The following is a 27,523-nucleotide window of genomic DNA, read 5'->3' on the forward strand; positions in this document are numbered from 1 at the left end:
AAGTTTTCCATGCTTCTGGAGTGCATGTGACGCTCATTTCTTGCACGCCCCACTTATTCATGCCCCTCATGGCTGCCCACTGTTTCGACATGGTAATTTAGATGGAAATAAAAGCTTCAGCACTGTAATAAATCTAGGACCACCAAGCCAAGTTTCAGCCTCAAGCTCTTGACTGCATGCTGTCCGCAGACTGTTCAGGACACTTCTCAAGCACCCATTTCTATGCCATAGCCAGTGAATTGCCCAACTCGGCAACACGCCGCCAGGTGCACATGTCATCTGCTACACAGCTTTGAAATGCTTATGTCTACAGAAATACTTTCCTACGGAGTATAAAACTTCATCTGGATTAGTTTTAGGACTCACCGACCACATTGCAGGCAAATTGAATTTTGTTTCCATTGGCCTTTTTAAAATCTGCAAGCCAACTGCAGCTAAATTTTCTGCTCTGTAAAAGGAGTGTTTTTGAGTAGTACATAACTAAAAACTAACCATACCATTCATATAGAAGTGAGTGTACCCAGTGTCGCTCTCAAAAACAGTCATTTTTTAGATTGGAAAAAAAGGGGGCAACAGAAGGAAATGTCATAGAAACAGGTGCAATCAGAACCTTGGGTGCTGTAATTATGCCATTTTGATAGCTTCCTGCTAGTACTTCCTTCAAAGGGGCAATATATAACAGCTTTACCTTACCAGCAACTCGCCTATAGGGCAGAAATGTCGAGGCTAACGAAAGGAAAATGGTGGGTTGAATGTTAAGAGACGGGAAGCACAGAAAGTGGGTCAGGCAACAAATGTAAGTTAATGACATTCTAAATGAAACCTAAGACTGCCAAGCCACATTTCAGCCTTCAAGTCTTTAACTGCATAGTGTCCATTGTCCGTACAATTGTCCATAAAATGGGCCCATTCTGAGGACAGCTCTCGAGTGCCCATTCCTAAATCACATTTGGTAAGTTGCCTAACTCTGCAACATGCCGCCAGGTGCACACATTGTCTGCTACACGGCAGAACTAGTCTTCTAAGGAGAACGATACAGTTAACACTAGTTTTAGGACACACTGAGCATGTTAAGAAGCATTGTAGCCAAAGTAAAATTTAATAACCCCTCTGCACCTGTGGCAAGCAGCTGCCACAGATTTTGAGGGCAAACATGACATGAAAATGTTGACTATGCAGCCATCTAAACCACTCTGAGAAGCATGCAGGGCCAGAAAATATCTGGCAGTGTCAGAGAAGCTAGTGCTCAGCATTAGGGTAAGCATTCTCCTTCCATCGTAGCCCTAGTTCCCCTGAGAATTAGGAAGTACAGTGCAGTCCACTTATAACGATACCAGATATAGCGATATATCACTTATAACGATCAAATTCTTGAGATTCATCATTTTTCCCCTTGCCCCTATGTAAAAATAAACCAGATACTATAACGATCGATTATCGGCGGTACATCGGATATGATAGCTTTATTGCTGCTCGATAGGTGTTTATCATGAACATTTGACTGAATATTCAATAAAAGGTAAAAAATTAAGACGATAATGACGTGAAAACTCGACATATGCGGCGAAAATTGAAGAAAATGAGCACTATCATCATCGCAATCGCAGCCGCCCGAAGGGTGCTGCTGCGGCCATATTGTCATTGCCATCACCGATTCTGCGTCCGTGGGCTCTGCTGCCTTCCTGGATGTGGAGAAGGCATATGACTGCGTGAAACATGATTGCCTGTGGAGAATGCTGCGCCTCATGGGTCTTCCTGAAGAGGTCATCGCCCGGCTATGCGCCCTCTATACAGACACCAAGGTAGTTGTGGAGTGGCAAGGCCTCCAGTCTCGTTCAGTCGAGCTGCAGCGGGGTCTACGACAGGGATGCCCTCTCTTCCCGCTGTTGTTCATGCTGCTGCTGAGCGATCTTGAGGGTGAATTGGAAAGGTGTGGCGAGGGTTTCGACTTGTCATACATGGACAGTGGCCGGGTAGTGCGAAAGGTCGTACGCAGACAACATTGTCCTTATGGCGGGCTCAGAGGCAGGACTGCGAAAGCTGCTAGATATCTGCACAGCGCACGCGGAGCAGTTGGGTCTACAGTTCAGCATGAGGAAGAGTGCAGTACTGTGCTCGTCTCTTATCAGGATGGCTGTGGAACCGAGACTACTGCTACAAGGGCGCGAAATCCCGTGGGCTTCAGTCTACAGGTACCTCGGGATAGACCTCATGACACAGCGTGCCTACCTGGTAGACTACGAGAGCAGCCTCCATGCGAAGGCGGTGCGCAGCCAGAATGTCCTCAGAGCCAAGGCGTTGTGGTCGTTCAACAGAATGGAGGTCCTACGCATCATATGGAAGGCGGCGATGTTGCCAAGTCTGACATATGCAAATGCAGTGTTGTGTACCACGTTCTCGACGCGGGAATTTATGGAACGAAGATAGAGAGAGGTGGGAAGACGGGCACTGGGAGCCCACCGTTCATCCCCCAACGAGGCGGTGCAGGGTGATGTTGGCTGGTCCTCCTTCGAGGCCCGGGAGGCAGTAGCCGAGATTAGTTTTGAAATGCGTTCGTGGACTCTGGGGGCGGACCGCTGGGTTCATCGAGTCCAACGCTGCCTTTTGTACAGCAGAGTATGCACACACTGGAAGAGGAGGGTACGTGAACTGAGTGCAAAGTATGAGGTAGCACTGCCAATTGTGACAAACACTAAAGACACCTGCTGGACTACTTCGAAGGTGCGTGAATACGTGGCAGCGGTGGAGAGCAGGCGGTGGCGAACTGGTGCAGTGGCCAAGCCGGCTCTTGGTATGTACTCCACGAACAAGAGGGACATCACTCAGGAGCTGTTCTACGATGACTCCCTGGGGAGCACCCTGCTTTTGAGGCCCGCGCGGGGGTGCTGCGCACGAAGAAATGGCACGCGCAGATCGAGGGCAAGGACAACGCGGATGTCTTGTGTGCGGGCGGGAGACAGAGACGATCGAACATATTGTGTTGACTTGCCAAGTGCTGATGCCGTGTCAGCCTAGCGGGTCAACTTTGCCGCATGTGCTGGGGTTCACGTCTGGACAGCCGCAAGGAGATGCTGCGGTGGACAGTGATGCGACACAGCGGGATGAGAGGGCTGTGGCTGTGGAGACAACCAAACGACGCCTTGAGAACTGGATAAGGCATACTAGATGAATAGTGTTGGTGGCGTTGCGCCAGGGCGGGACAGACTCCGTCACAGTAGGGAATTGACTTGGCTAGGACCTGTCTGGTCCACCTGGTAAAAAAGGGAAGCCTCAATACTAATCCAATCCAATCCAAACGTGAAAGATGGCTGCGACCACATTGACGAACGGCGCGATAGCTCACGAGATGAAACGGCAGATTCATCGGAATTTTTCGCAGGATTTCAAAGTTGGAAGCCTTGTGAAAAAATATGGACATTCGTACTCTACGATTTTAACGATCATCAAGGCTGGGGATGTCCTTCAGTTCATCCAGCCACTAATCGGTTTCGTGCACGCAAAAAGGACTGCCACCAGCGTACACGCTACTGGAAGCGATGCTCCCAGCAATTGTCAAGCTTCAGCTGCTGCTCAAGCGAGCGTGAATTTCCAACTTTAAGTATGCTGAAGTTATTTCATGGCTATTGATGTATACTGTAATAAAGTGTTTAGTGCTCAGTACGATGATTAGCGTTGTTCAACCCGATTTACTCATCGCTAGTAGTAGGCAAGCCTACAAGCATGGGAAAATATGTGGATGTGTTTCTTTTTTTTTTCACCGGTTCAGATATAACGATAATCGGTTATAACGATTGGATTTTCAGGTTTTCTCAATATCGTTATAAGTGGACTGCACTGTACATGGAATAAAATGCTGGCCTCAAAAGTTGAGAGGGAAGGCATTATTTTATGTAAGCGCTGGAAAGGAGCTGAGATGAATTTTCACTGCCTAGTAGAAATGGCACAGTACTTACAGCTCAGATCAACTTGAAAGAACAATTCCCCGCTGTGCGAAGGCAGAAGAAGGAAAGGACAGAAATAGAAATGACAATGAAACAACACGAAGAAGAAGAAGAGAAATGCAAAGCAACATCCTTGTTTTTCAGGAACTGGGAAAAACAAGAGCAGCCAGCACTGCCACACTGTCCCGCTTTGTTTTACTAGGGGAAAAAAAATGTGCCAGCCTGTCCAAGCTGTGACTGAGCACTTGTGCACATCCCTCACCAGCATATGGCTTGTTCTGCACGATACAGTAAAACCTTGCTAAAACAAAATGGTCTATAACGTAACAATAAACAGACCAGAAAAACAGCCATTATCTTTCGAAGCTCGCATCAAAACCCGTATATTTCATATCTACTGTCTCTGAAACCCATGTGGGTTGTGGAAGACATCGCTCACATATTTGTATGGTGCGCATGTATTCCACCACGTGGCAGGTGCCCGCAGAGTGTGTCTCAAAGGCTTTCGCCACACACATAAGCGGAACACTGGCTATGTTGCCCTCTGTGTGGACAAGCAAGCCCAATGACAATTGCAAATAAAGTGGCGTACTGTTGCACCGAAGCAATGGTTACAAGTCCCTCCGATGTTACAATAATGAGATTCAATCCTACTTGCTGCTTCAGGCATAGCAGGCAGCACTGAAAAGCTAGCACAGCTTTCTCAACTTTTGTGATTGCTTTGCAAAGTCAGCTACCCATTGAAAAGAAGCCTTGCAGCTGAAATACAGCATAAACTTGGTCAAGTAACAATTAGTCGTATTACATTCTCAACAAGCTCAGCAGTTACTACAGAGAAACTGAGGAAAGGGAACAGCTACTATATTCTGCTTTGTAAAATGAGGCCGCATTAAGGGAATGAGAGGAGAGAGAGAATCTCTTATCACCTAGTCTTAAACAGTCCGTCAATGTAATCCAAGTGCAATTAGCAAGCCCCATGCTTTCCTTTCTGTCAGTGGTAGCTGGATCCTTTCCTATGTACATCATGAAGATCAGACTGAAACTGTATGCTTTTTGGTTACTGGTTATGCACTCCAGCTTCCTGATGGCTTCCTAATGAAAGTTTAAAATGTGCAGCCACTTCTTGTGCTTGTTGCTTCTCTGCTTTTGCAAATTTTAAGGGACTCATGCTTGAACTGCACTGCAGAGCATTTCAAATGATAATACTATTTTTTTTTTAAATAACAATGACAGTGCTATCATAATGCATTTTGTTTTTATATTTCCTTATCACCCCTGTGGGTGACTTTCAATTTTGGTTGGTTTACGAAGTTTGGTTTAACCTCCCAAAGCAACTTAAGCTACAAGGGACACTGCAGTGGAGGGCTCCGGATATTTTCAGCCATTTGAGGTTCTCTAGCATGCACTAGCATTGCACAGCACACGGGCTCCTTGCACTTCCACCTCCATTGAAGTACAGCTGCCACAGCCCGGTTCGAACCCAGGTCTTTTAGCTCGAGTTGCTTTTCAAGTAGACATTGCATTGTATGCTGAAAATTCAGCCACAGCAGCAGTGTACAGCAGGATTTACAATGTTGTGCAGTGTCACTAAAATTGCCCATCAGCTCCAGCACTGTCACAGGGCTCTGGTGCCCTCTCGGAACTGCAATCGGGGTGGGGACAGCCCTCGTTTTCAAGATTCTTTGAGACCCTTGTTTCGACAGATAAAGTGGACGTACCCTCATGGAAGTCCATGTGCCTGTTGAGATCAGAGGTAGAAGAGAAGGTCTTGTAACAGTAGGAACACGGGTAGACAAATTTTCCATCTGGCCCCATCTGGGGAGTGCAGGCTTCATCCCGACCAATGGGTCGCTCAGCCGTGTCCAACCTGGCCAAGGCGGAAGCAAGAAGAGGTTAGGCCAGCCACTGAACAGTTTGCACTGAAAACCTGCAGCCATGCCCTTCACAGAGACAAGAAACTGTTGGCTGCTGTGCTGAAAACAAACAAAAATCAGCAGACGACCATGTACCTTGTAAGCCGACATATCAACAGTGCTCCACCCACTGCCAGGTCAGCTACCAAATACTGTCTACTCAGGCCAAATTGACAAATTGAAAATTTTTTGCAAAAACTCATCCTTACGATGCTGATGTAGTGACTGTAATGAAGTGAAGGCCACGAAGCAAACACTCAAATTAGCTTTCCTAGTTAGCGTTTGCTGTAATCGATGCAGTAGAAAAGCCTGACATTGGAAAAACTCTTGTTCACATGCTGGAAGGCTAAGTGCAAGTGATGGCTGTGGCGATGAAATGATTAAATTGGCCCTCCCAAAAAAACAACTCATCCTTCTGTCCAGAAGGAGGGTGACAACAAAGCATTTGTGTAATCTCCGAACTGTAAACGGTACAGTGCACCCATGTACCAGGTCTTATAAAACCCTTTTGGACAGCAATGTTGACTCTAAAGCACCTCTGAATGCAATCTAACATGCAAGAAACACACCAAAGTTGTAAATTATTTGCTATGTGGTAATTGGTTGAAATAAAATACATGTAAAAACTTCTTGCCGTTTTCAAAGAGTAATTTCCATTTAAAAGTGTCTCAAGATGCAACCTCAAAGGGAACATGCGTACCCTATAGGGTAGATGACCCAGGACTTGTGTCCAGGAGGCACCCAACAGTCGCCTGCGTCGTCAGCTTCGCCTTTTCCCGAGTTCAACACGGAATGCTTTACCGCTCTGTATATCACACAATTGGTCACCGGTGGGTTCCCATTGTTCCTCGCTCTCTCCATCATCGAGTGTTGGAGGCTTACCATGACGATGCCACTGCCGGTCATTTAGGACACCACAAGACGTACGACCGTATAAAAAGCCACTACTTTCGGCCTGGGCTTTCTACCAGCGTCGCTAAATACATATCATCGTGTGCGCCTTGCCAACATCGTAAGCGGTCAACATCTCTTACTGCCGGTCCCCTGCAACCTCTTCCTTGCCCACCCATGCCACCTCTTCCTTGCCCACCCATGCCTTTCGATTCTGTTGCCATTGACTTATTCGGCCCCCTACCTCTTACGGCCGACGGTCATTAATGGGCTGTAACCGCCATTGACCATCTGACGCGCTATGCTGAAACAGCCCCTCTTTGCTCCGGTGCCGCTTCTGAAGTTGCAGAGTTTTTCTTGCGAGTGATCGTCTTGCGTCATGGTGCTCCCCGTATCTTGATTAACGACCGTGGGAAGACATTTCTTTCCCAAGTCCTGGCGGAAGTACTCCACGCTGCCAACACCATCCACAAGACATCTAGTTATCATCCTCAGACCAATGGCCTCATCAAACACTTTCACCGCACCTTGTCTGACATGATATCCATAAACATCAGTCCTGACTATAAGAACTGGGACACCATTTTGCCTTTCGTTACCTATGCCTATAATTCCACCATTCAACGCACGCACAACTGGCTACAGCCCTTTCTTCTTAGTTTATGGCCGTCAACCAACAACCCTATTCGACACCACCTTCTCTGCTCCTGCCTCCCCATCTGCATCGTTGGGCGACCAGTTTTCTACACGTATGGCCCATTACCGGCAAATTGCTCGCCGCAACACTGAAGTCGCCCAGCAAGAATGAAAGCACCGCTATGACCTGCACCACCGCACTGCCTCCTTCACAACTGGTGATGAAATGCTACTCTGGATGCCGATCCGCATGCCTGGACTGTGCGAGAAGTTCCTCCATCGCTATATCGGTCCTTACACCGTGCTCCAGCAAACATCTCCCATGAACTACTGTGTTGTCCCATCGAAATACCGTCGCCGATTGGCGTCGGCGCTCTGAAGTTGTTCATGTTTCGCGCATGAAGCCGTACACCCGCCGAACCGCTTCCATCTAAACAACAACCAAGGTGGCCGCTTCCTTGCCGGGGGGATTTGTGCGGGCGCGGTGCCAGAATGTTCACCTTTTTCACCTGTACATACGCAGCATCGTCATCATTCACCAGTGTTCGCAAGATCACGCGCAGCGTTCCAGATTGTGGCTAGAATAAAGACGTTCGAGCGGTGGCTCACAATATTAAAAAAAAAAAGTCTTGAGAAGTACAGGCAAAAGTGAGATTCGAACTGCCCATCAGAAACTGAGCACTAGCTGACTGCTCTACAGGAGCTAGTGGCACAAATGACCCTCTGCACAGTACCATTTACAGTTTGGAAGCATGTGGCAATGAATTTTCATGACAGATGCCCATGAACGGATGCTCATCAAATATCATGGTTACTGCGGAAACAGAGCAAAGAAGTTAAACCGTAATTTGGCACAGACAACTGCGATCAAAAGGAAGATGCATGCCGAAAGCACTTTAATTCTGTCCAAGCCTGGAAAACTCTGCTGTTTAGTGCCCGTACCTTGGGTTGTATGCTGACATGAAAGGCCCGTGACCGGCTGTGCCAACTTTTTCGCTGTTGTCAGGGCTGCCGATTTCCCCATTTTCACACTTGACAGAACTGTTTGCTGGAAGCAAGGTAGAACAAGAACATGTCAAGCCACTCATCTCTCCAGTCAACAAAGTCATGAACTTGCAATTAGTTCCATTGCACACAGGCATCCCTAGAGGCAGCTGCCAGCGACATCATGACTAATGGCCAATGCTGGCTGGAGGGTTTGCTGCTTCATTCTTAAGCTGTACATTTGACTCTAGCGACAGTTATGACAAACTTGCCAAAAAAAGAGCTGGCAAACTGCTGTCTCACATTTTGCTTGCCGCAACACACAAAATGTATGTTGAACATGAATAGTAATAAGTATGTATGTTTAGAGCAAACTGCAAAAATATGTATATGACTAAGCCTATATTAAACTTGAAAATAGCAGTATTGGACACACTTTGGACCTTTTTCAAAAGTGTGCTCGACCTGCACATTTTACTTACGACCTTCTCAATATTTCTCACACTGCCTGCATTTGTGCACAGCACTACTGTTGCCCACATTGCACTGTAGACTGAACTGGACGCAAAAGGTGTGGCTTCACACCAGTTGAAAATTAAACGTGTGAAAAAATTCAAGCACGGCAGTATATATTTGCTCTCCATTTGCTGCGGGAAAGAACTTTGAGCTTACTTTTGGTCATTTCAGACAAAAACATAATGACTCCAGCTGCAACTTTGTCACCAGTTTAGAAAATCAACATGTGCATGAAAGGATTTGTGGCCATATTTGAGACATCATTGATTGGTGGGCAATGCTGTCATAGGTGGGCTGGAACCTACTTTCGGTTGTGGTTTCCTGGTTTTTGCTCTTGTCAATACTTCTGCTTGATATTCTGAAAAATGTTCTTCTTTTTGTACCAAAAGAGGAGACTCTAAAGAATGTAATGCAATTATAAACCCAAAATGCTCAAAAAACCTCCAGAGTTGTCACTTAACTATAACAAATCAGTTCAGCAGCATACTACTAAACATAGTTCACCTGTTCTCTGATATCCGCCAACACTGTAACTACTAAACCACATAAGCCACATTTGTAGTTCAAAAAGCCTATTTTTGAAAATTTATGATGGGCTTCTCAGACACTATAATACTAAACCACCTGACATATTCCAACCTAGTGTTCTATACATCACTATGACCAACTGTTATAAAAATATTAATTAGAATTGACAGTAAGCAGCAGGGGCACACACGCCAAAGGAAAGCGGGATGCTAGCACAGCAGCTTTCACAAACAGGCATCCATCAATTCGCTTCTACATCAGAGATCGACAGCTATTTCAAGCCTCAGACAGGAAAAATTTGTTGTGTTGAATGCGCTTCTTTCCCTAAGCGTGCACGGGTATTTTTCTCAGTTTTAGCTCTTTCCATCAGATGATGACATTCAGGAGGTCAGACATGCAAATGTACCCGCGAGATGTGTTCAGCCTTCTGTTCAGGGAGCTTACCTCCACAGTGCTGCAGGCAACTTACATGAGATAAAATAAAAAGCAAGGAGGCATCATGAAAAACTTGGCGAATCTTGCCAAGGTGAAGGGAGGCCTTCAAATACAACACGCACATGTTCTTGTCACTGATATCACATGTAAAAGTTGCCACTGCGTCAAAGAACACCAGGTGGCCTAAATTCACAGCCCTCCACTACGTTGTCTGTCATAGTCCATGTGTTGCTTTGGACTAATTTAAACCTTCAAGTTTACAATTTTTTCAAACTATAAATTTTGTAAATTTTTATGGCATGGTTACAAAGCAGGGCCATAGAGGCAAATGCTGGAAACATTAATACCAAGTACCTCAAACATACCACATAAAGATTTAATATTCACAACTGACTCAAGTAAGACATTGTTGCAAATGAGTTACATCATCTCTCGTAACTCCAGGAAGAAGTGCATCTAAAGAGGCCCTTGAAAGCTGATCATGAACAGGTGTTTACTGCAACTTAGACATTGCTACTCCGAACTGGAAAGAATATGAAATTGTGAACCTTACCAGCTGCTTTGCCAAGCTGCATCCAGGCAGCCATTTCCTCCTTAGAATAAGGGTTTACATCATCTTCAGCAGCTCTTTCATCACCGGTGTCAGCTCTGATCTCTTTGCTTTCACTGGCACCTTCTTCCGCAGTTTCATCGTTGCCGCAATCTTCAGTAGTTTCAACAACTGCTGGCCCATAGCGCATTGGCCTTCCCTTCTTCCGCCTGTTGCCCGTTGTCGGCCGCCTCAGCTCTTCATTGCTAGCATCCAAATCTTGTGAGGACATGGCAGCATCAGTACTGCTCTTTTCATCCAGCTGTGCAGGTTCAGCAGGTGCCACTGCCATGGGGACTGGCTCCAGAGGATATATGATGGTCTTGTTGTCTTCTTCCCCTTCTTCTTCATCAGCCTTTCTCTCTGTCTCAGCTGAGCATGTAGGGCTTCCACTGTCCTTCATGCAAAGTGCAACAGGCATATCTGGCGCCAATGGGCTGGCCCCCTCCTCATCGGACAGCTCTGGATTGCTGCCATCCATGCGGTGGTCATCTTTGAAGCCATCAGGGCTTCCATTCTCTGTGAAGCCTCCATCGTCCCCTGCTCTCATGTCATCATCGTCATCCAGGTCGCCCTCAGCCTTGTCCTCAAGGTCGTCCATGTCTTCCAAGTCATCCTCATCATTGTCGTCCTCTTCCTTGCTCTCGTCGACAGAGTTGAGGATGTGCGCCGCTGTCTTCTTGAGGAAGGACACCAGCTTGAGCGAGCCTGGGGGGTTGCCAGCGATGTCACCTTCGCCGTCGCACCCGCTGGCAGCGACGCCTCCGTTGGCGCCGCCGGCAGGCGCCGCCGCGGCGCGGCTCCTAGCGGCCGCCGCGCGCCGGCGCCGTCTCAGCTGGTCCCGCTGACTTACGTCCGAGTGGAAGCGGATGATGTGATGTCGTAGGTTGCGGCGCTCGCTGAAGCCGCGCCCGCACGCCTTGCAGTAGCACGGTTTGACGCCCGTGTGAATACGCTCGTGGCGCTGCAGCGAGAAGATGCGGTCGAACGACTTGCTGCAGTAGCTGCACTGAAAGGGCAGCCGCATGCCTGCCTCCTGGCTTGACGACGGACATGAGGAAGAGCCCCCTCCACCGCCCTTGGAGCCGGCGCTGGCGCGGGACGGAGGAGGCGGCGGCTGAGGGGCGTGAGACGTGAACTCGGTCATGGAGGATGTCGAGGACGGCGCCACTGAGGTAGTGCCTGGCATGGCCAGTGGCAAGCTCATGGCGATGTTGGGCAGCGCCCCCGGCTGAAGGAAATGTCCCGCCGCCAGTGCGCCCAGCTGCAGGGCCTGGTCGAACGAGACCCGCGGCTCGCCGATGAGCGCGTCCGGCAGCGGGTTGAGCACGGGCAGACCCGCGGGAGGCGGCGGCAGGCCCGCCTTGCCCTCCATCACCTGGTGCACCTGCTCATGAACCAGGAGCTGGCTGCGCCACTTGAACACGGCGCCGCACTTGTCGCAGTGGTGCTCCTTGACGGCGCGTGTGTGCGCCTGCAGGTGATCGCAGAGGCCACGCAGGCTCGGCTGGGTCTCGCCGCAGATGCCGCACTTGTATAGGGTGTACTGCTGCTCGGTCAGCGGGTTCACCACGTCCACTTTGCTCGCCAGCGGAACCTCGGCCTGAAGCTTCATGCTACGCCAGGTCTCCATGCCAAGCAACGACGACGGAGGCGGCAGGCCCGCGGTGGCCAGGCTCGAGCCCAGGCCCATGCGCGACAGCCCGCCTACGCACGACGTCGTGGTCGGCACATCTTGCGGCTCGGACTTAACCACACCGTAACTGCTCTCGGGCTCCTCCTTGACCGAGGACGGCGGCTCCCTCTCAGCTGCTAGGCTCGCCGCGTCCTGGGGAAACTCCGGAGGCACGTCCGGCTCGGACCGGGACGACGACCCGTCGGCCCTGGCGTGCGGCGGCAGCGAGAGGTCTTCCTCGCGGCCCTCGCCCCCGTCCGGCGGCGGCTCGCCGCAGAAGGCGACGCTCGAGGACAGGTCTGTGGCCGGCTGCGCATCCCTCCGAAGCCTCGAGAGGCGCGGCTCCACCGCGGGCGCCGCGCTGTCGTGCGTGGTCTTGATGTGGAAGCGGAGCGTGTGCAGGTACTTGAAGCCGCGGCCGCACTGCTCACACGAGTAGGGCTTGGCCGCGGGCGTGCGACGGCTGTACGGCTTGGCCTGCTGCTGGTGCTGGCGCAGCACGTGGGCCGCGTACTGCGCCATCAGTTGCTCGGGCGACTGTTGCTGGTGGTGGTCCATGCTGGCGAAGAGGGCTGCCGGCGGAGCGCTTAGCGACGACGGCAACGCGCGCGGGTGGATGGACGACGAAGAGCTACTGCTGCTGCTGACATGGCTGCTGGCGACGTCGCACGGCAGAATCATCTCACGAGCACCGCTGCAGCAGCCGCAGGGAAGGGACTGATCGGCCCGCTCTGCAGGCTATGACGACGAACGGCTCCCGGAAAGGTCCGCTTCTCAACGGGTTCCTTCGAGCATCACTTTTTTTTTTCTTCAAACGTTGACAGTGTGCGCTGCTGTCTGTACACTATGAGGTAGTAGGTCGACGAGTTGGTGAGTAGAAGTGGCACTGAGATTCCCGACTTGTTTTCGTGTTACCCGTATAACGACGATGGCTTCTGAGGCAGATTTAGGAGAATGCTTCGCGTCGCCCGTGCCATGTAGCTTCCCTGCAAAAGGCCGGAAACAAGAGAGCTGTCAGACAACGCCTACGCTACAGGTCCGGGCAAGAGACGATAATTTAACCATGGAAGGCTGGTACTTTGCATTTTCGTCACTACATAAAACAAATGCTATGCTGCTGGCTGGCAATAGCGGCATATTATCCCACAGCATGTTCATTAGATGTAATTTCCAATGGAACGAGCCACTTGAAATCTTGAAGTCAGTAATTAGAAGAAATAGGGGGTTAAAAATTTAGGAACTGCAAGAACGTCGCGACGCATGTTCTGAAGCGAGAACCTTCTTCCACATGCTTACCGGTATGGCACTCCGTACTTAAGTGACGAACGTCTACCCCAGGGCTTGGGCAGCACATACTACTCCTAATTGGGGAGTGCGCTAGACATGTTGCTCCTTTTTATTCCCTCATAGGGTTATTCGTGCGTTTAGAATGCACATTTGCAGCACGGATAATCGCGATGAATCGACCTCGTTTTTTTTTTGTTTTTTTTTTTCGTTCTTATTTGTTTGGAGAGGGCAGTGAAGCTCCGCCTTTAAAGCGTTAATGGCTCCTGTTTGCTGAAACGCTCCTTGTTTATCCTCGCTCGCGTTCCATTCACTTTGCTACTCGTTAAGTTTTATTCGTGCCGATATCACATCACGCTCATTTGCATACTGATACAGCAGTAATAATGTACCGCATTATGTGAAATGTCACCCGACACAGAGCCGTACGAACGTGCCCTAGGAGCGCTCGATATCCACCGGTCCATCTTATACCCTCCCATCTCAAAGGTGAAGTTCTAGTCAGCCAACTCGGCCATGTCACGTGGCATCGCGACGGCATAAAACACGATGACCAATTAGCGCAGTCATATCAACTGCCAGAACCATATTTCGCTTACGACGTCAACAATGCCGGCTCCGGACTTTCAAGAGAACGGGGCCTTTAACGCCATTACGTTAACGCCCACGCTTTAACAGGAGGAGGAACACGCGCAGCTTTCGACACCGAAATGTTTAGCTGCGCGCCACACCGCTTTTCCCGTTTCTTCTCTTCGAAGACCAGAGCCAGCATGCGCTGGATGAATACATGAGGCTTCCAGTGACGCCATCGCTGCGCGCTTTGGCCATCAAACGCCCCTTCTCACTCTCGATTATTATTATTTTTTTTTTTCAACACAGCGCAGAGCAGCCAGCTGGGCTGTGTCATCCCTTGTACCAATGAACTCGCAACCTTGACAGCACTGCCACAGGTGTTCGGGGCATGACGCCAGTACCAGAACGCGTATCGAACGGCATCACTATACGCGTTCGGCGAGTAGGGGGACCCATCTCTTCCCGCGGCGAATTCGCGGCCTGATGCAAAGCTACTTCACAGCACTCGGGGAAAAGCAGCGCGATTGTCGCTGACAGGGTGCCGATGAGTTTCCCATTGAAATGTACGAAAAGAAGTTGGGACAAACGACACTGATTTCCGCCAAGGAATGCACTGCCAAAAGAATGAAACAGCAATAAGGAAGACGGGACAAGAAAGGGACACTCGGCGCTGTCGTATCCCGCCTTAGCGCTATTTCATCTTTTTTTTTTTTTTTTTATCAATATGTACGTAACAACCAGCCTGTATTCGCCCTCTTCTGGAAGGCACTGTGCACTGGATCTTTGGAGAGCCGTGAAATGAAAAAAGAAAAAGAACGGGGATAACCCCACCATATATGTACCTAATTTACCAGCCGCTTATTCGCTACGTCACACACACGCACTTCAGCGACGTCAGCGCATCGACTCGTTCAAGTGTCCCGGGTTCGATTCCCACATCACCCTCTGTAAATTTTCTTTTCGACTCAAATTATTTATTTTCACTTCCGCCACTCCACGTATGACGTGATACCTTTTCGACCAATAGGGACATTCTCGACATGCCGGCATTAAAATTTAAAATCGCGTTTGCGGAAAGGACAACAGCGCGAAAGCGACACAATGCAGGCCGGCGCTTTTGTAAGCGGAACGAACAAACAGACCAAGTGTCGAGCTACAATCAAAGGCACAAATAAAGACAACGAAGAACGACGTAACGGTAAGTACAACCTTCCATCCTGTTCTCTACAGACGCGACATAAGGCATGCTCACTGACGACAGCTCGAAATAAACTAGACAGGCTTGGTGACGTCACTCACTTCCTGGGTGCTCTAAGTTGTTGAATACACAGAGCCGTTGTTTTATCAACCCGGTTGCGAAAGTATCTTGGCCACTGATCTTTCTTGGTGAACTATTATACCATCTGCCAACAGGTCTCCAGGGTTCATAATGAGTAGTGAAGCCTTTATCAGAATTACACTTCAGTACTCCGGCCATCCCCTGGGAATTCATACTGTGACGTAGGCAAGGTGATAACACTCGAATCGGTTCAAAGCCGCGTGCACCATTCGCTTCGTTCTTTCTAGCACTGTCCTAACTCGACAGAATGCGAGTCGATCGATCTGATTAATATTGAGAAAGATCGAGTTTTCAGAAGCACACGCGTTACCAGTTCTCTACGCTATTCATCTACGTTTTCACACTTTTTCTGTAAAAGGCGGCTCGACTCTGTCGTGTTCATGCAAACGTAGCCGATCACTTTACATTGCTCCTACGTCACAGCTCTGCGCATCCGTTTCCCCGGTCTCTTTCTGCAACCTTTTCAGGTTCATGTTTTTCCTCCGAAATGTTGCTGGGGCCACTTCCCGCTAAAATGCAGTCATCGCAACTGCAAAACAGGTGGCAGTGATTCCGCGCTCGGTGGGAACCCAAGTTAACACACTAGCCAAGCCTAGCCCCGATCCACGAGGAATTAGAGCGAGCGCAGGTGCGTCTCGCTTCAGTGCCATCGCGCATTCCCTCCTTTCCCCGTGCTCTACATAAGCGAGGAAGAGGAGGGGGGAGTTGCCTGTCTTGAGCCGCGGTGGCTCAGTGGGCGCGGGATCGAATCCCATTTGGACGAAGCAGTAACCCTGCGTTTCCTCCATTTTGGTGCACAGGAAGCAACTAGTCTTAATGAAGTGCGTAAAAGACGTACCGAACACATTTCTCACAATGGAACCAGCGCCCGTGGCAATGCGCACTTTACTTTGCAGCAGTCGGCGCACGTGGATCCGACGGCAGGAGGCCCATGATGCAACGCGAGTTGCGAAACGCTCATCGCGCACAAAACGCGTCGCTGCTTCGTCGACCCATTCCAACACGTGCCGCGACGACAGCCGCCTACAGGCATTGTTCTCTCTTATATAGGTGCTCAGAGCGTTCAATAGGGAATGCCATCATCTTATACGACGTACTTCGAATCTTCACTTCAAGCGTTTCTTACCAAGCTCTAGCGCATTCAAATAATCGCTGGACCGTGCTATTCACGCCTGACGCAGCCACCGTGTACGGTTTACGCGATTCCTCAGACTCGAGCCATAGCAATAATTAAGGAGGCGATATGCCCAGTGGTGGTGCAGTAGTTATAAGGCGCTGTGCTCAAGAATGTGGGATGGAATCCCCGCCGCTTTTCGATGGGAGCGAAAAGCAAGGCGATGCCAGGTGGTCGACATTTCCGTAGCCCTACACTGCGACGTAACCTGAGTCGCTTTGGGACGTTAAACCGCATAAACCAAACCAAACCATCGCGTTTAGCCGATGGGAGATGGTGGACGATAATCAAAGGCAAGTTGCAGTCTGTGATCCAGAACGATCTGCGAGTCGGTGAATCGGCAAGGCTGTCGGGAACCCTCGCGGTTCGATCAGCACTCGGCATCCAAACTTGCTCCAGCTTTTTAGTTTCATGGGGAAAGAAAGTTTGCTCCTGATCGCCCATTGGAATTCGCTACGAACTACACACGCATAGGAAAAGTTCACGAACAGCTTCGTGGTGTAAAAAAGAACAGAAGTATTCCAAAACATAACTGACTGTAGTAAACGAACTCTTTCTGCAGTCAACACGGCTGATGTGCACCGGTCGTCATGAACTTTGAGAATGAAACTTTAGCGAATAAATTTCGGCTCTTTCCATACGAGACGCATTGCTTCAAACTTCATACTACAGTCGGATACAACTGAAATCTGTGTCCGCCACACAGAATTTCTCCGTGACAAAAGGTAATTTTCTTGTTTCAGTAAGACTATTTTCTAGAAAAATACCATTTGGAACAATTTTCGGGGCACTGAATTTTCAAATTTCGAGCACTATGGAGCGGGAAAATGCCAATTCAGGAGCAGTCTGGAGCACTTAAATTTTCTATTTGGGGTATTTTGAAACAAAAAAGCTTAACAGCAAAAAAAAAAAAAAAACACATTGATTTGCAGTAGAAGCACTCTGGAGCATGAGGCTTTCAGTTTCCAAATCCCTTAGGCTGCCAAACAGTGCTGGAAGCGTAATGCAGTGCTGCACCATTAGTCGCAGGATCGCGCATCGAGGTCTCTAACTTAAAAGAAGACAACTTTGGGAAATGCAGTAAACAAATGCAGTACCCGTTAACTAGCTTCAAGGGGCCAGATATTTCTATTTCAATTATCAGGTCAGAACGTAATGATTGAAGACACAAATGCAGCTTCCTTCATCTGTGCATACAAATAGCATTTTGAAACTCAACGAAAACTGCGTGAACATGATTTTTCGCAATTCCGACATGCTGGAGCAGTTCTGTTTTGATATACTGCCGACGGTTGACATGCCTGCCAACCGTCGGCAGTACATCAAAACAGAACTGCTCCGTGGCCTCTTCCACAGGTGCGACGCGGTATAGTGGTGCAGCCTCTTTACAAGTGACGACCTCCATGTAAGGACGGCTTCACCGCACATACCGCAGCGCGCAGGAACCACGCGGATCGAAGCGAGGGGAGCAAGCATGTTTGCGTCCGAACTGCAAAGCGGTTTCTAAATGCACAAAGATGAGTGACATGCCAATCAGAGCATAAGATGATGCTCCGATATCGGATACGCTACTGCTGCGGGAAGCCCAGGTACCGGTGCAGAAATTCTGCGTCACAACTGCGATCGCTTACAGTGCCGGTCGGCCAATTTTTGTTCTCTTTCAGAAAACCATCCCCCCCCCCCCCCCCCCCTCTCTCTCTCTCTCTCTCTCTCTCTCTCTCTCTCTCTCTCTCTCTCTCTCTCTCTTATTTTGGAAGTGATTCTTCCTATTGGTGGTTCTGAATGTCTGGCTGTACTGATGCGCTGGCGCCAAACACACGATACGTAAGGTGTTCTGTCGTTGGGCTCAACGAAATTTACAACTATATATTTGCAACAAGGTGTAAAAGGAAATAGCTTTCCTCGTACCTTGTTATCTCTAGGCTTCAAAATGGGAGCATGCTTCTATGGTTGTTAGTCTCTATGTATAATAAAAAAAGGTTTAGTGCGCTGCCGATTTCTTTTTTTTTTTTTCTCGCGAGAACAGTAAACAAATTGTCAACTCCGCCAGCGAAAACAACGAAGTTTCAAGACCTCCACTCGCTGCCTCATCTAGTGGGCACGGTTGAAACTGTATTTGAACTAATTAAGAGTTGAAAACTTCAGATAGGCGGCCAAACAGAAATGAGGAATGATCCCTATAGTATGAAGTGGGTCATAAGTATATCCCATTTCCCTACATACGGCTAAGAAACTTCGAGAGCACAAATATAATACAAGCCCATTCCCGAATTTCTAGATTTTCCACGCAGCTTTCTTGTCAGTGCATGCAATTAATGCCGATTAAGAGGCGCCGCTGGTAGCATTCATTGATTACGAAAAAGCATCTGACTCAGTTGAAACCTCGGCGGTGATGCAGGCATTGCGAAATCAGGGGGTAGACGAGCCGTACGTGAAAGTGCTGGAAGATTATATATATAGTGGCTGCACAGCAACCACAGTTCTGCATAAAGGAAGTAACAAAATTCCCATAAAGAAAGGTGTTAGGCAAGGAGGCACAATCTCCCCAGTACTATTCACAGCTTTCTTAGAGGAAGTATTCAGAGACTTGGAATGGGAGCAGTTAGGGATAAGAGTAGATGGAGAATACCTCAGTAATCTGCAATTTGCTGATGACATTGCCTTGCTAAGCAACTCGGGGGATGAACTGCAAATAATGATTGATTACCTAGACAGGAAAAGTAGAAAGGTAGGCTTGATAATCAATATGCAGAAGACTAAGGTAATGTTCAGCAGCCTCGGAAAGGAACAGCAGTTTACGTTAGGTAGCGAAGTACTGGAAGTAGTAGGCGAATATGTCTACTCAGGACATGTAGTAACCGCAGATCCGGACCATGAAAAAGGAAATAAGATTAATAAGATTGGAATGGAGCGCATTTGGCAAGCACTCGCAGATTATGACTAGCATCTTAGCGGTATCGCTCAAGAGGAAAGTATACAACAGTTGCATCTTGCCTGTACTCACCTATGGGGCTGAAACGTGGAGGCTAACCAAGAGAGTTCTACTCAAGTTGAGGACAACCCAGAGGGCTATGGAACGAAAAATGGTAGGGGTAACATTAAGAGATAGGAAGCGTGCAGAGTGGGTCAGAGAAATAACTTAAGTTACCGACATTCTAGTGGAAATTAAGAAGAAGAAATGGGCATGGGCAGGACATGTAGTGCGAAGAGAGGATAACCGATGGTCGCTTAGGGTAACAAACTGGATTCCAAGGGAAGGAAAGCGTAGCAGGGGGCGGCAGAAAGTTAGGTGGGCGGATGAGGTTAAGAAGTTCGCAGGGGTCAAGTGGATGCAGCTAGCACAGAACCGGGTTAATTGGAGAAATATGGGAGAGGCCTTCAACCTGCAGTGGGTACAGTCAGGCTGGTGATGATGATGATGATGATGAAGAAGAGGCGCCGCTGGTCTTTCTCTCTCTCTCTCTCTCTCTCTCTCTCTCTCTCTCTGTTATTCAGTTTTCTTAGGAATCATCAAAAAAAAAAAAAAAAAACGGCTCCTCGATCAGTCGCAATGAGCCGGCCTTGAAATTGGAAAGTGAAAGGTTGCCGGCTCGACCAACGGTGTGCTTCAACTGCGAAATCAATGCTATATACTTCGCCTCCCCTCCCCGGGAGGGGCGTGGGTTGGACCACCATACACCACCCAACTCCTCGTGCCCCCCTACCCTGAGATGGGACTTTTCCCCACCATATAACGCCACTTAATATAGCCGCGTTCGCCTTCCAAGAAACCAAAGCATTCGCTAGAATGAAGGCATCAAATCCAACTTCTTTCGTAGAACTGTCGCATCGGATGTCTCTAATCATCCCGAAATTGTTTTCACTGGTAGAGCGGGTCTTAATTATATCACTGACTGTGATGTTTCCGATGGTGGAAGTCAGACTCTAGCCATCCGGATGCACAAAAAAAAAAAAAAAACGTTTATTCATACATAAAATCATATATATATATATATATATATATATATATATATATATATATTGTAAGATGGTACTATAGCCTGGGCTTGAGGTACTCGGACTGGGCAGATCAGCGGTAAACACAGCGACAGCGAACACAGTCAGGTCCAACACGCGCAGCGATCACGATGCCACTGACTGGAATGTTCCTTGTGCACTTCTTCCTCTTGAGAATATATATATATGTGTGTGGAATAAAGAATTCAAATGGAAAACGAAACTGAATACAACACTGACAATTGTCAAAAGTGTTTAGTTCGGACAACTGACGTTTCGGAATGACGACCTATGGGGCGATTCGGTTCATGGCTTAAAAACACTACAGCGCAAAGACTACAAGAGAAGAAAGAATACGACACCACATGCGCAAATTACCAGCTATTTATTGCTGCCATTTGTTTGGTTCACATTTTGTAATCTTTATTTTAAGTGTTCAGTCCTGTCATTTGTTACCAGCAGGGTTGAGAGCGATTATGCGTTGATACACATGCGTGGTCGAGAAAGTGCCCCCTTTTCTTCCAATAAACAGTTGGTAGTGCGCGCATGTGGTGGCGTGTTTGCGCCGTAGTGCTTTCAAGACGTTCCCGAACCTGACACAATCAAGGAACCCGTCAACTAACTGTTTTTTTGACAACTGGTCGGTGAGCCAAGACTCGCTCTACTATCATGGCGTTCCATGAAACCGTGCATTACAACACTGTTTTCCCTGCGCATCACTCAAAGACGATGGACGCGGTGCGTTCAGCTTGCTCGACAACCGCCACCAACTCCAACGCGTTTTTTTGTGTTAACAAAAAAAATGCAGCAAGTTGACTAAAGTTAGATTCCCGTGTTGAAAACAGAGGAGAAACAGTGTAGAAACAAGCGGCGATTGCATCTGAAGTAAGACTAACCGGCCAAGAAGACGCACAGGAAAAATCGACACAGAAAGAAAGAGGCTGGACTACCAACTGAACTTATTAGCAAGAACGGGGCTCAAATATGTTCAGTTGGTAGTCCAGCCTCTTTCTTTCTGAGTCGATTTTTCCTGTGTGCGTCTTCTTGGCCGGTTAGTCTTACTTCATGCAATGCACCAACTAGCCCAACAACGTGTTTTACTGCATCTGGAGATTGTCCTCGCAAGCCTCAAGTACGGTGCTTCACCACGTCTTCGTCCAAGTCTGGACGCAGCAGTTTTCAAACACCTATATTACGCGATAGCTCGTCACGGGATTCGTCGATGCACTGAGCCGATGACGGCGACCAGGTGTTCGCTGACACCGCGAACGCAGACAACGATGTGGAGGCTCAGGAAGAGGAAAGGTGTGCCAGGCGAGAACTTACTTTCACCAGTCATGACTGTCTGCAAGGGTGCACAAGCAGCCACGCTAGTTGCTGCCACTTACTTTCTTTCTTTCCCTCCCTCTCTCTCACTTCTGTTTACGTGCAGCCAGCACAAAGTGAAAAGCACCAGGAACCCATATCGTCCAGCGGAAAGCTCCGAGCTGCCATTCGCGCTGCGATGCGGAAATTCGTGCGCGGCGGGCGAAGGCCGTCGATGTATATCGCGCTCGTGAATCGAGGCACATGGGGCAGCATTCCGACCCTCTCACTATAAATTAGGTGGGCAAAAAATGTGGGCTTTCCCCTGATTCGATTCCCCGTGTTTAGAGGAGCGCCTGTTGTTTTATATGCTAAGGTTGCCTTCCCAGTGTTGGCATTACGTAAACAATTCAAAAGCTACATATGGTTAGAAACTTTAGAAATAAAAGACCACATAAAGTGTGCGGATATGGGTCAACGGCAAGAGGAGCAGTGGACGGTTTGAAACTTTGTCACCTTTGAAGACGGCATTGTGAACAGATAGCAAATCATTCACAATATGCGACATTATAACCACAGCGTCATTATCATTTTCAGACGAAAGAAACGATGCACAAGAGTCAGCCCCCTGGTCGAACTTAGATCGCACGAAATAACATTCGGCACACCGTCCAACAGCGGTAACCGACGGTTTTGCTGAATTTCTGCAGCTAGTAAAAATACAATGGCAATTTGCAGAAACGAACATAGCTGACAATCATTACTGAGCTTCTTTCCAATCGACAAGTAAACGTTCATAAAAGTTTGTGGCAAAATATTCGGTCGGAGAGAATTCGCACGAACCCATTCAGCCCTTCAAAACGATCGAGAAATTAAAAGGAGCTTTTAACTGTCACCAACTATGCAATAGAAACGCGATGAAAAGTACGGTTCACGATCCTTTTTCAAATAAATTTTAGCTGCTTCGCGAAATGGTGTCGCAAAAGTGTTGTTCTTTCGCTTACTCCAAATATAACTGCTGGAATATGCACACCTGTTGCGACAAGCTTCGGATGTATGCGATTACCTAAGACTCCAGCTTCTTCTATCGGCTGGGACAGAACGGAACTCCGTCAGTGCCTGTAATGTTCACAGCTCACATAAGGAAAGGTTGAATAGCGCAACGACTGCTCACAGCTCGTTTCCCTAGAACCAGGTCGAGTGCCAGCCATTTGAAGGGGGAGCCGACCGACGCAGAAAAACCGGAGAGAACTGTGCACTTCTACAGCCACGGGCATCGAGTGGCAACCAACGGTATATTACGCACGGCCGCCATATCGGGAATAAAACGGTCTCAAACAATGCTTTCACCCGCACGTTCTAATTTTAGTTCTGTCGCCTCCGCAGTGACCGGGGCATACCTGGCAGCACCCGAACGGCAAAGGAGAGGAAACGAGTGTGTGGGTGAAACCAGGTGGCTTTGGTGAAACTCGTCACCCTTTTGCCTCTCGACCCGATGCCAAAGCTTAGCGCCACCTGCATCACCCACGCTTTGGGACTCTGTGTTTCCCCTATCACCTCCTTTTCCTTTTTTTTTTTTATCCTTCTTTTTTTGTCCTATACTGCTGTCGGGCGTGCGCGCAAGTGTTCCTCTGACGAGTGCGGCGCCGCTCGCGTACAGCACAGGAACGTGCGTGGCGAACCAACGTTACTCACCGCACGGTCCTGTGAGGCCAAGGAGAAGTGGCGGCAACCAAAGCTTCGATTCAAAACAACAAGCGAGCACGCGTTGCTGCAAATGTGACAGGAAAGGGCCTCATTAGAAAGGCCAAGCCAGTTGCGCAGGAAGGTGAACATCGCGTGAATACGATGCCCCTCCGGAGAACAGCTTGCCTCAAAGCTTTACTGTCACTTCGACGCGTTCCCCACTATGTGAATGCACGACTAGTCACAGCAATATGCAAAGAGAAGTCGAGGCTGGAGTCTTATAGAGAACAAAAAGGTTACGAGCCATTCGCCGCAGATTATAGTCTGCACGCGTCGCTAATTAAGGGCTCGAATAAATAGTTGCCGTCCTACATGATTGCAGTAGGCGCCCAACTTTTTGACCCCTTACAGCCACGGAGGATGCAATAAATGAAAATATGCACTACTGAGTTGCGCATATACAGACGCCAAAATGACCCTGCTTTCGAATGTTCTCTATATACGAGGAGTTCACCAAGCCTCGTTCGCCAACAAAGCTTTTATGGCGCATACCCTATTATGGCTATCATATGCAAAACACCTATAGCTGGCATAAAAAATTCGATTTCTTGAGATCTCCTAAAGGCAGTGCTGGATGAAGTTGGGATGTGTTAATTGACTACAGAATAAGTCAATTTTATTTTTCTCGGCTCTTCGAGTTTTGTAGATGTGATTAAAATGTGATTTACAGTGAGCTCATCACCACATGGTTCACATACAGACTTATCTTCCTTCGTTAGCAAAAAAAAAAAAAAAAAAAAACTCCAACAAAAACACCCGAGCTGTGAATGCAGTCCTGGATATGCGATTATTTAGCTCTTATATGCGAATCACGCAAAAGAGGTCATCATTAGAATGATATATAAGTATGACATGAAAAATTCAATTCCTATAGGCAACCTGCAATGGAGTTCGCTGAGACGTGTGGCGCCACCTGGCGGCTGACGGAAGCTAACAATGAGGCGGCGCAGAAGCAGACGCCGTGTAGGTTGTGGCCGCTGTGTTCCTTCTGCATTCGCGTTTTTTTTTTATTTTATCCCATTGAGTGTGATTTACTCATTTAGTGGCTTCAGTGGTCTCATGCGATGCTTCGACGACTACGAAAGCGAACAAGAGTAAAAACAAGCGCAGGGGCGGCGAGAAAGACTGCCACAATCGCGAAGGAAACCCAAGCGTACCGCTTGCTGTGGAGAATCTGGGGAACATGATGAGAGAAGGGGATAGTGGCTGGTGAGAGAGTAATGTAACTGAAATTCGTTTTGTTATGAGGCCAATGGCGTACAGGCGCCAAGGAGCTAAAATAAGACGATTGCTCGTTGAGCGGAGAAAACGGTATAATTACTTCTGACTCGGGGAGCCGCAGGCTGGTTGCAGCGCTCTCCTCAGTACGCGCTCCGCGCTGTAAAGTCTGGCGTGTACTAGTATATACTGTGCAGGATCGAGTGGCATTGTCCTTCTTTCAAAGGACGTATCGTCCAGAAAAGCAACGAAGTCGCGCAACCGCAGCATTGAATTCCAGCCGCAATTCATCGGAGGCTTAAAGAAAAAAGAACAAAGAACAAAAAAAAAGAAAAAGCTCCGTTTACTCACGCGAAATTGAACGTTGAGCGCGCGGTCATTCCGCCGCTAGCGGCGCGCACTTCGCGGTGACGTCGACGCCGTTCACGTTCTAAACATGACCATTCTCGAACAGGCGGTTTCCTTTCGCCAGTATTGATGTTCAAAAGTAGCTCTGTAGACATTCGATTGCCATAAAACCGTAGAAAATAAGAGCCGAGATGCTTCCCGCCGTACAACGCGATTGCAACCCGACCCTCAGATTACTCGGCGCCGCCTTTGGCGGCGCTGAACGCTACGCTCCACTAGCGCCGCTTGGCAACTGAAATTTCTCCAACATTCACATACCCGTTGCAGCTAGAGTATCCGTGACATACTTTACATACACATTTCTGGTGTCGAAAACGACCCATTCGCAACAACAATGTGCTGAACACGGCGCATGTTTTCGCGCCCGCTTCCCGAGTGGTCAGAGAAGTGTGCGGAGCACGCTTCTAAAATTTATCACGCCTTGGATAATTGAAACTGGCAGTCGTGGTATGTACACACCGGTGTAGTCGACACCAGAACCGCTTTCATTTGGACAAATAGCTTTTTGTTATCAGAACGGTTGATTTTAATTTGAACAGAAAGGCGTGCTCCGTTTACTTATGTCCGCATTCCTGGACCTACACGAGACCATCGAAAATTTTCAAGTTCTGTGATTTGCAGCTTGATGCTCTTTCTGCGCGTTTCCTTGTGATTTCATTGGAAGCATTTGTGCACTTGTTGTTGCCCTGATCATACGAGGCTGCAAGAAATTAACTCAGCTATGCACCTTCGCGGAGTAATTTCGCTGAACCAAGAACAGTGCACATGAACGGATCATTTCCAGCTGTTTGGGTGCAAGGCAGTAACGCCAGTTTTATTAAACCACTCGAGCACTGCATCGCATGTTGCGTTAAACGGCCAGCGTACCACTTGGCGTTTCCCCACCGGGAATTTTTATGTCGAACCGCACATGTTATCGAAGGTTAAAGCTTGCCGGGGTTTCGTGAAATCTGCAGCTACAAAAAGGCGCGCTATGCGAGTCCACAAACGGTTCACACTCGGATGATCTGTAGTAATTCGGCCCCACTTATACCGCGGTTACGGTTAGTAATTTAATTCCGGACAGTATGCAGGCACTGCTCGGCGCAGAGCTGCCGAAACCAACTTCAACGCCATCAGCGCCGTTATTCGGTCAGATCTGGCATGACGGAGAACGATGGAGCTGCGCGAGCCGCGAATTTCGCGCCGTGTACTAGCGGAGGCTGACTGCAGGGGAGGGTGAGTGCGTCTAAGCTCTTCCCCAGTGGCCGTCACAAAAGCGAAGGGAGTAAAAGAAAAAGATCGACGCGATCCGGCAGCACGAGAGAGCGTGCTGCGACTGCGACCCACGGCCAGCTTCTACCAAGCTGCTACGCACACTGCAAGAAAAGGACGCGGTAAGGAGACAAAAGAAAAAAAAAAAGGATATACATCGGGAGATGAGTAGGGAGACCCGGAGAAAAAAAAAACGGGAAAAACTAACCAGTAGCGGGGCAAATGAACAAACAAAAAAAAATGAGAGGCAGAAATGAGCCTCAAAATCAATAGCTACAGGCCTGTTGGGCGGTAAGGTTGCTGTAAGCGACTCGACTAAAGGGACGAAGAGCGCACAGGGCGCGAAAGATTCCCCTCTTTTCGTTTTTTTTTTTTTTTTTTTTTTTTTTTTACTCTTCCATCTAAGCGATACAACATAAAAAGCGGGGCAGCAGGACCGAAACGCACGCACAGTACGTGCCGCCACAGCCATAGACGCTGCGCGTGAGGAGCCGGCCAATCGACAGAGAAAAAGAAGAATGCAAGCAAAGGTCCCAAAAGGTGCCCGATGGAGAGTGTGGTGGAAAAGGGAAGTCGCCCTCCCTAGCGCACTCGTCGGGATTGGAACGGTGGCAGTGAGGGGGGCGAGGGGACAGAACTCAACGACGGTCGTCGTCGTCGTCGCACGTACTGCTCCGCCGAACGTGGGCGCGCAACGCTGCAGCCGCCATCGATAAAAAAAGAGAGGAGCGGCTGCTGAAACACTGGGGAGGACGCACGCCCGTAACGATGACGAGGGAGAGAGACAGAGAAAAAAAAAAATAAAATGTCGGGCAAAGAGTTCAAAGGCGGAGATGATCGCCAAAGCCGAACGGACAAAGAAGGCGGCAACACAGAAGGGCAGAAAACAAAAAGGAAAGATGGGAGGGAAGCAACCACCGAGGAACGAACGATCCACCGAGCATGGTGTGCGTGTGTGTGCCGTAAGCAGCGCGCGCTGTGGAAAGGCTCGAAACGAGCGAGCCGGAGCAAACGGGCCGCCCGAATCGGCCGTGCGCGCTAGTGGGAAAGGCGACAGTGGAAGGACAGTGTGAGAGTGCGCGCGGAGACAAGTATATATGTATATATATAAAGATACG

At 48.6% G+C, this 27,523-nt stretch overlaps 1 protein-coding gene across 3 annotated transcripts in view; it reads right to left on the reverse strand.

Moving 5' to 3' along the window:
- Positions 1–27,523, reverse strand: part of LOC146187421 (uncharacterized) — a 175,650-nt gene that overhangs the window by 3,703 nt on the left and 144,424 nt on the right. For 2 of the 3 annotated variants that reach the window (XM_084607673.1, XM_084607674.1), the window contains 3 exons: positions 10,398–13,094; positions 8,324–8,429; positions 5,660–5,808 (listed from right to left, as the gene is read on the reverse strand). In XM_084607673.1, the coding sequence (XP_084463799.1) occupies positions 5,660–5,808; positions 8,324–8,429; positions 10,398–12,789 (2,647 nt within the window). In that variant the 5' untranslated portion in view covers positions 12,790–13,094. Of the gene's footprint in view, positions 1–3,953; positions 3,986–5,659; positions 5,809–8,323; positions 8,430–10,397; positions 13,095–27,523 lie in introns of all 3 variants that reach the window. The other variant, XM_084607675.1, reaches the window with a different exon arrangement.

The sequence above is a fragment of the Amblyomma maculatum genome, chromosome 6 (genome assembly GCF_055883805.1).
Source record: "Amblyomma maculatum isolate TAMU_Amacu chromosome 6, ASM5588380v1, whole genome shotgun sequence".
NCBI classification, from domain to species: Eukaryota; Metazoa; Arthropoda; class Arachnida; order Ixodida; family Ixodidae; genus Amblyomma; species Amblyomma maculatum.